Source organism: Seriola lalandi, unplaced genomic scaffold (assembly GCF_002814215.2).
Source record: "Seriola lalandi dorsalis isolate HSWRI2012SDOR001 ecotype SW California unplaced genomic scaffold, Sedor1 jcf7180002054415, whole genome shotgun sequence".
In the NCBI taxonomy this organism is placed as follows: Eukaryota; Metazoa; Chordata; class Actinopteri; order Carangiformes; family Carangidae; genus Seriola; species Seriola lalandi.
Genome location: NW_019524968.1, coordinates 490,559 through 500,241, shown reverse-complemented (window position 1 = coordinate 500,241; position 9,683 = coordinate 490,559). Strand labels below are relative to the sequence as shown.

General features: G+C 42.1%; 1 protein-coding gene across 1 annotated transcript in view; it reads left to right on the top strand.

Moving 5' to 3' along the window:
* The window catches only part of robo3 (roundabout, axon guidance receptor, homolog 3 (Drosophila)), a 157,951-nt gene that overhangs the window by 126,530 nt on the left and 21,738 nt on the right, over nucleotides 1-9,683 (top strand). The window contains exons 8-9 of the mRNA XM_023410164.2: nucleotides 1,779-1,950; nucleotides 4,690-4,895. Of these exons, the coding sequence (XP_023265932.1) occupies nucleotides 1,779-1,950; nucleotides 4,690-4,895 (378 nt within the window). The remainder of the gene's footprint in view (nucleotides 1-1,778; nucleotides 1,951-4,689; nucleotides 4,896-9,683) is intronic.

Here is a 9,683-nt window from a genome sequence, read left to right as displayed (position 1 = left end):
CTATCGTTTACCATGACAACAAAGGTCTGGTACGCCTGCTGCTTGTACATCCCTACAGATTGTATTATTGTTACCATGACAACTGGTGCGTATTGAGGGATAGGGACAAGAAAGCTATTTTGTCATTTAGGTTGGAGGACTTGTTGCTTCTGCTGCAGCGCAATGCCACAATAAATTATGTAAAAAATTATAATTACAGTATAATTTTGCTTTATTGTAATAAATAAACTATTTTAGCCATTTTCACCCATTGTTGATGATAAAGAAAAGGAGCCCTTTGTTATAATGTTATTATGCTAGTTTAAGCTAGTTCCGTGTGCTTTAAAAAGAGCTTGTGTCTCTTCCCACTGTCATGTTCTTCACTGTCATACTTGGCTTTTATCACTATGTGCTGTAGTTTCATGCCAGGGTGACTCACTGACACACACACACGCGCACACACAAACACACACACGCACACGCACACTTTTGAAGACAAACTAACGCTTTGGTGAATAATACCCTGTGTGGATGATGGGAAAATGAGGTGCGTGTGTGTATGTGTGTGTGTGTGTGTGTGTGTGTGTGAGAAAGGCGAGTGTGTGATAAGCATTGCAGCCGGTTGGAATGCGCTGAAAGGTCTGATGAGAGCGCGTGGGTGCCTGTAGCATGGCTCCCAGGTACAGATTAGAGGGGGAAGAGCGAGATTGGAGAAGGCCTGCAGAATGTGTGTGTGGGAGAGGGAGAACAAGAGTGGAGGAGAGAGATAAAAAAAAAAAAAGGAGAAGGCGCAGAGGAAGAGGAGGAGAGGAAGTATGTGGGTAGCATGTTGGGAACAGCAGCTGCCTTTCAGTGAAACACACAGGAAACATACAGTTACTTCATACTGACAAATAAAGAAAGAAAGAAGACATAAAAGATAAATAAAGAGGAATTAAATTGAAAGTGAAAGCCAAGGTTTGGGTTTGCAGTAACATTGGTGTACACTGTTGAAGTGCCCTTGAGCAAGGCCCTAAAACTTTATCTTCTTATCCCCTGGATGGAACTAACAGCTGAGGGTCTGCATGGTGTAGATGTAATGAAAGAGATAAGTTACAGGCACAGAGCACCAGTTGTTATTTTTTTAATCCTGAGAGCTCTCACAGAGGACCAACACTGAAAATGAGTTTCTGGCTACAGTCATTTGTCGAAGTGTTTTTGCAGGAAACCAAACCCCTGACTTTTAACTGGAAACCATCTCAACATAATGTCTCTTTCTTGTGTGCTTGATTTGTTTTTTTTTCTGTTACTGTATTTTGTGTGTTTATTGTTGTAGGTTTGTCTATTTGCACAAAGAGAGAATTTTTCCAGTTCTTTTACAAAAGTGCTAAAATGAACTGCATGCTCAGCCACTGCTTTCTCTTTTCTTTCTAACCAACTCTCCTCCATGTCTTCTGCATCTTTATTTTGAAATGATCTATTCAGCCGAAATAAAAATATCAAAACAAGCTTATCCTTGAACGTTCAGGAGAGCCACCTTTATGGATTAACATTGTGTACAGTTGCAAGATTCAAACTCCTCACACAGCTGCAAGTGGAAGAGCTTTTTTTCTGGCAGTGAGAAAACTTCCTCTGTGTTTTCAAGACTCTTTCCTTCAATATCGCAATGCCTGTGTGTTAAACTAATCCTTATAGTTATGTGTACATCAAACTGATATATTGAATGTGTGTTAATGCATAATGTGAGTAAATGAAATGAAACGAAATTTTTCATTTCTGAATGAAAAGACTAATCTTTGTGACCTTTTTCCCTTCTCCAGATCTTGCTGTTCCCCATCCAGGAGCCGTCGCAGTCGGGTCGTTTTTCTGTGTCGCTGAGCGGCGAGCTGACCATCACTGATGTCCAAGTCAAAGACTCTGGCTACTACATCTGCCAGGCCATCAGCGTGGCTGGCAGCATCCTGACTAAAGCCCTGCTGGAGGTGGAAAGTGGTGAGTGTAAACACACACACACAAAAAGGCAGGTGGTGGGTTGTGTGGATTGAGTGCAGTAACCTGATTACACAAAATAAAGATTGACTGAAAGACCTTGAATTTACTTGACGGCTTTGCTCAAGATTTAGATCTAAATTCAGAGTTTGGTTCAACTGACATCGTGAATTTTCCTCTTTACTTGTCTTACTGTCGACCTGTACACTGTTATATATTATGTTTACTGCCCTCCTCCGGTAGTTTTCAGGAGATACTACCAAACTAAAGGACACATTTTTTGGTATTTTTTTGAAAAAGGCTGAAACTTTAATCAGAAGAAATGAGATGAGTGTTTATCATTAGCAGTTCCCACTGAAACCAGTGTGTATCCTCAGATTGCAGCTAGTTTGACCCAGTAATTTAATAATAATGACTAATGTGAAACTTTCCCCCCGCTAATCGGATGAGACAAAAAGTCATGACATTTACACCGTGTTTGTGTTTTAAGTAAAAAAAAAATACTATCTAACTCCTATCTAAATGCAACACCTTGATTCCCTCGCCAAGCTTTCAACTGAACATCCTCAGCCTCATATTCGATTATTTCTCACACTTTGCTGATGTAACCCACCACCACACACAGACACACACACACACGTATGTGCACCTAGATAAGTTCAAAACCCCTTCAAACCTGTCTCAAATGAAAATATCCCTCCCTCAAATGAGCAAACAGCAGGAGTCCTTATCTGATGTAATCAAAGGGGACAACTGGTGATAGTTCTATGCAAATAACCCTGCTGCAACATATGCTCCCCCCTCCCTGCACCCCCCTCCCCCCCATTCAGGGAGTAAACAGGGATTTTGTTCTGCTCTGCCTGCACTAACTCCTGTGTTGACTTTTCACATTTTCAGTTAGCCGCAGTTATCTGATGATATCACAGCTTTCTACAGCAGTGAGGGCGAGCTCCATGTCTGTAAGAAAATGTTGCACCGCAGGGGGGGGGTGAAATGTTGTCGTTTTGCTCGGTCACTGGGTGTCGGGGGGGTCTTTTGGAGGAGCGGTTACCACCACAGAGAAAGAAAAGGAAGAGAAAAAGCAAAAAAAAGCAGTGACTTTCTGTTTCTGTATGTCTTCAGCTCTTTCCACTACCATTTCTGAATGTGCAGGAATTCATTCGACTTGTCCAGACAGAGCGTAACTCCGCTAGTTGGAGACACTCATAATATAATGTTTACATCTGAGATCGACCTTAGAGACAAACAGACGTGGAGCACGGCCATATAAGTTCATGAGTTTCTGTGGCTAAAACAACAGAAAAGGCCATGATCTCCTCGTTGCTCCGATGTGAAGTCCAGCGGTGCGGCTGATGTAAACAAAGCAGACAACACTTACTCACCTATTTTTACATTTCATGAGCTGATGGAAGATTTCATAAAACTGTCTTAAAGTTTACTTTCACACTGTGTTTAAAACCAAAGTCCCTCGGTGTTTTCAGCAGCGATCTGTCAACATTTATTCGTCAGATAAAATGTGTGTGTGGTGTTGTATTCTGGCCTACGTACTTACTGCAACCCCATTTCAAATGTAACAGAAATAACCTGTAGAGATACAATAGATGTTTTAATTTTATATAGTTAATAATCAAGTAATCGGGGTATTGAAGTTATTAACAGCTGATTGATACCTTCAGTACTGACAACACATGGTTTCTGATGATGGTTCTATAAGCACTAAAAGTAAAGTGAGTACTCTGTCAAACCTAATTCAGTTAACTTCATACAAAATGCAAATGAGATCAATATTTGGTGTGACCGGTCTTTGGCTTTAAAGCAGCACCAGTCCTGGTCGTACACCTGCTCACAGTTTTCAGGTACTTGGCAGGTAGGTTGTTCCAGCATTTTGGAGAACTTGCCACAGTTATTCTGTCTCAATGTCTTCCGTCTCTTCATGTAATCCCAGACTGGCTCCATGAATCTCCGTGATGGATAAAAATCGAAACATCTATAGCGCCTTAAATTTTTTGCACAGATAATCAATTATCCAGCAGGACCGTATTCCAAATTAATCACGGTTATTCAAAGGTATAGAGTTTGTTTAAAAAAAAGACATTTTCAAGTGCAATAAATAACATATTCACCGAGTTAATATCGTGTCAAGTGGTCTATCAGTCTGTCAGGAGGTAACTGCATTGACATGTTGCTGCCTGAGAAAAAAATCTATGTCATCAATTTGCATGGTGAACTGGGGCAGGGCCAGAGAGAGGCGGACCTGAGAGCCTCTGGGAGCGGATGTTCTCTTCCAGTGACATTTTACATTTCACATGGCAGGACACGCTGCGGCTTTACATGCAGACTAAAGACCGAACAGCCGACTTCAGTGGGTCTCTGAAAGTTTGGCTTCGAAAAAATACAACAACACGTAAAAGAAGCAGGATGAGATGTGGTGTTTCCATTTATCATTATTGTTAGGATAAATGGTTTCAGAACTGCTGAGCTTTGTTTTTTGTGATGGATAATGAGATTGGAAACTACTGGACAGGATTGGGGATTTTGTTTAAGCCGTAATGTCAGCACAGTGTCAGAGCATCACTCTGTAATTTCCAATAACAAGGCTGTTGTTAAAGATATTTGTGGCCATTTTGTACATTCGTTTTTTATCAGAGACTGATAAAACCCCATTAAATACCACCATGAGGTTGACCTGTCAGGCTACTGGAAAAATGTATGACCTTTTATCTCAACCCTCTGTCCCTACAGCGCCTTCGGACCGTGTCCCTCCCATAATCCGTCAGGGACCGGCCAATCACACCTTAGCGCCGGGCGCCACCGCTCAGTTACACTGTCACATCATGGGCAACCCCATCCCCAGCATCCAGTGGGAGAAAGATGGCCAGAGGATCCTGGGAAATGACGGTCGAATCAGCTTGATGGAAAACGGCACATTCCAAATCACCAACCTCCAGGTATTTAAATGAAATGAGTTAAGTAAAAAAAACTGTTTGTTCGTTGATGAACTCACAGAGTAATGAAAATTTTCACAGCTGTTATTTTTGTCTTTTAAATGCACCGCTTTTCTGTGACGACCTTCAGCTTAGTCTAATTTATTGTGTATTTATTACTGCTTTTAATTCCATCACACCTCACCTTCCTGTGAACTCATTAAAATGTATTCACGTTACACATGCATCACTATTTGCACATCAAACACGATGCGGTTCACACAAGATAAACACATCACACATGATAAAACGGCACAGTTTGAACTGGCGGGTCAGCGTGAAGCACTTAAACAGAGGGCATTTTTACGACTGGCTAAAATGATGAGTTTTTATGAGAAGAGGAGAGGAGGGGAAAGCAGCAAAACGGCATCGGTGAGGCGTGATCACCATGATAACGAGCACGAGAGGCCATTAGCAGTCGTTAGAGCCATCTTACTCAATGCTAATGAAATCCATTCTGCCCAGAATTCCCTCCTGGGTAAGAAGCAGCACCTTAGGTCACCGCAGCCTCAGTGAGACTCAAGGAGGCTCACACATTAATTGATTGTGGGTTCTCAATGATTAACGATCGCTGAGACTTGTAATTAAATCCGCTACACATCAGGGCGAGTGAGGACGGGATGAATGAGAGAGAGAGAGAGAGATGGTAGACGCTGAAATAGTCAGGAGTCAGAAGCCTAAAGAACATCTTATGGCTTTTGGGAATAAAATGGAATGAGTTGACAGCTGAGAGCACCATCTTTGGAAGTGCAAGTGCTCTATGACCAGTTTGAAGCTGTCAAACAGCATGTTGGAAGTTCTCTGTAGACTTTGGTTCAGTCTGATCAGATTCACACAGACAATGAACGGACCATCACCAAAGCCACAGTCACACTGAAATACTGCGGTTTTATTGCATTTCAGGCAGCGTGTTTCTCTCTATTCACTTCCATTAATTATTGTAGAAAACAAGATGTTTTGTCTTAAGAGGTAATTCTTTTTCAAAGGTCCCTTATTTTACAGTTTTCTGGTGTTTTATTTGAAGTGTTGTGGATTTAAGAACCAAAAGCCATTTCAGCGTAGTTTCACATCTCCTCTCTCAGGCTTCTCCCTGGAGCTCTAGTAACAACAGGTCGTGAGCCAATCAATCTGATGGCATGGCTGAGGGAGGCTTGAGGGTTTTGCTGTGACATCACAAAGTTACAGAAGTCCCGACGGCTCATTTTAACACTAGGACCGCCAGCATTCTAGCACCCCCTCAAGCCGCCACAACGGTCTCCCAGACCAGCCTGTGTATTTACATTGTTTGGATTCACAAGCAGTTCTTGAAGTGGAAAAAAATAAGTGTTAGTACTTTTCCTTCTTCATATAATGTCATGTCTGGGGTCCAGGGGTGAGGGTGGGGGGGGGGTAGATTACATTAGAACATGATTGACTAATAGTGACTCACCTATAGCACACACCTGCATCTGGATATAGTGTGTGCGCTCTCATGTCAAGAGCTGCTGTCGCTGTTCGCTCTGAGATTTATTTGATAGTTATTTTTGGTTATTGTTTATTATCAACAGCCAGAGATTTTTTACATTCGTTCCACCCGGAGCCGATGTAGCCTACAAGCTCTCACTGAGACTGGCGTGTGCACTGGACTAGACAGCAGCCGGCAGCAGAGTCGAGATTTATTCAGCTGCATCATAATTCTTTATTTATTATAAGTGAGGGTGATTTTACATGTTGCTTACTGTTTATAGCCTACAGGCTGACTATTTACAAAATCAAGGTCCAGTTTGTGCTTGCAAAATAAAGTTTGCTAAGTGGCTGCATCTGGAGCGGACATGCTGATGGATGTGCCAGCTGACAGTGACTTTCCTCATCACTAAACCATCAGACTCCCCCTCGCTCAGGTCCTGAGAAAGTGACTCTTGCTCTCTCTCCAGATGCAGCGAATACCGCGAAATAGAAACATTGTAATAATTACTATGGCCACAGCTGGCTACAGTGGTCTATATGACCGCTTTGGCAGTCAGAGGAATAAATGCTCAGAGGATTTATTGTGTTATGTTTCTTTATTTTAATACATTCTTCTAAACATTAAAAACATATATTTAGGAAAAGTCATGAACTGAGAGACCCGTAGTTTTTATTTAAACAAAGTTATTTACATAATGAAAAAGTGTCTGTCAGACCGTCTTGGTGGTTCTAGTGTTAAGGCTCAGTTTGTAAATACAGGCTGTGTGCATTTCTCTGTGGACTGAGCGCTTTGATACTTTCACAGTATTAATATAGAACCTAGACCTGCTTTATAATCAAACAACACATGAACATCTCACGTTATACAATATGGGACCTTTAATAGTTTCTAATTTCTGGCCATTCTTTCTATCAGTGATCATAACATCGTACACACAAAGATAAGTGGTGAAATCAGAACATGTGGTGACATAGGTGACAAAAAAAAAGGATGGAAACAGGAGAGCTCAGACAATCAGACAGGGTCTAAGCAGACCCCTGTGTTCGTTCAGTTTTGGTTTAACAGTATCCCACAGGACGTCTTTGTAGTGATTTCACAGCAGTCTGAAATCCCAGCCATTAATTTGGTGCCAGAGCTACGAAAATCAAGCGGGAGTTGGGTGGGGGGGGTGGAGGGGGTGGGGGGGTGACAGAGACAGATTGACACATTGATCGTCACTATTGCATCAGCCACTTGTAGTATGGATGAGCAATGAGTCACAGGGCACTTGTGCCACTTGCCCTCTGATTATACTGAGCTGAAAGATAACTGAGGTCCTGGGTCCGTCCATGTTGGACCCCTAGCGAGTCCAACAAACAGAATAGACACTCAGGGTCTTGGCTGTTATGTCACAGCTGAGGAGGGGCCACAGGATTCAACTTAACTGACTTTTCAACTCCCAAGGAGACAAACATACAAGCTGGTTTTGACCAGCACACAATATATATATATATATATGTATTAAAATAATATGCCAAAAAGAATGTTATTATGTGTATAGCACAGACTTTAATTTAATGTTGAGTTCCTCTTTAAACTGGGAGACTTGATATATAACGTGCTGTAATGTTCCCTTCATTATCAAATAACAGTGGATACTACTGAAAGACTAGGCAGGCAGTCTGGTTATTTGCAATTTGACAAAATAACAAAAAGGACTTTTTTAAATTCTCATAAGTAAAAAGACTGTCACAAGAATGTCACATTATTGATTTATAAAACCTCTAAAAATCCTTTAATGTGGACTCTGCTAGTGTCAAACACATTAACCTCCTAGGACCCGAGCTCTATTCTTTGCTATATAGGCTGATTGGGACCTGAGAAAAATGATGTCCATATATGAGGACATTAGTTTTAAATTTCGATTACTGAGTGGCAGTATAATATCCTCATATGTGGTCACCAGGCCCTTGTTGAGAAAAAGTTAGTATTGTGGTCTAGAGAACCCGAAATGTGAGGTCCACATATGTGGACGCCAGGTCCTAGGAGGTTAAACACAAAATACTGAGCTCAATTTTCCTTTTGCCTGAGAGAAAAAAAAAGCAAATCATGGTTCATAAATCACATTTAACCCTGAAATAATCAGTATAAATCAGTTGATCTCATCTGGGCCCCTGGAGGGGGACAGATGGTCTGTTTGTTCCTCATACCCTGGCAATGAGGAGATGCCATTACCCTGGGATCTCTGCCAGACACACACTACCTCTGTCCCTCGCCGAATGCCAAGACGTCCTGGACAGACGGGAAGCGCACGTGTGTGTGTGTGTCTGTGTGTATGTGTGTGTGTTGCATTGGTGGTGGCGGTTTATAGAGAGGCTTGTGCTGCCATTGTCCTAAACGGTTGATGTGGGCGTAGTAAGTGTGTGTGTGTGTGTGGGGTAGTAATGGCAAGGTAAAAAAGGAAGGGACAGGAACTGTTGGGAAAAAGAGGAACCCAAACAAAGCCTGAGCAGAGAGAGAAGAGGACTACATGGACACAAAAGGAAACAGATTACTACAGTAATCAGGTTAAGGCAGGAAATCGAGTTCATGTGTTGACTTTAAATCCCAGTGTACGCGTGTACTAGTGGGTAATCACATTTCCCTCCTGCACCCGCTCAAAGAAGGATCTGACATCATTATCAACCTTTTCTGTGCCATTGTGCAAAATCTTAATACCCATGCAAATGATTAAACCCACCAGGGACGTGGCAGAGCCCTCGTCACTTGAGCATCACGCACAGTGTGGGAGCTTTAAGGTCTGAGTTTTACACATCTGTGCACAGATGTTCACAAAAGCACTTTGAAACCACTGATATTATATCATCTGTTCACAGATTTTACTCCTTTTTATTCGTTTTACAAATCTTGCAAAATCTTTTTGACTCCAGCCCATAGCTAACTGGCAGGTGGCGGATAAAGAAAAGGAAAAGGCACATCACTCTGTTTGACTGGCAGATGATTTCTGGGGAAGTGCAATGCAGACATGTCCCAAATGTCAAAGATGTAATGAAACTATTATGAATAAATAAATATTCACACATTCCCTCTTTAAGTTTGGAGCTCCTCTCTCCCGCCTCCCTCCCTCCCTCCTCCTCCTCTCCTCTCCTCTCCTCTCCTCTCTTCCTCTTGCCTCATCCATTTTTCAGCAATCTGTTTCGCACAGTGCCCAGAGCTGCTGGCCTTGATTAATAGTCAGGTGTCCCGGCTGTTTACCCCCCCCCCCCCCCCCCCCCCCAATGTATCAACAGGTTTCTCTCTGTTGCATGACCAAATTAAAACAGGGT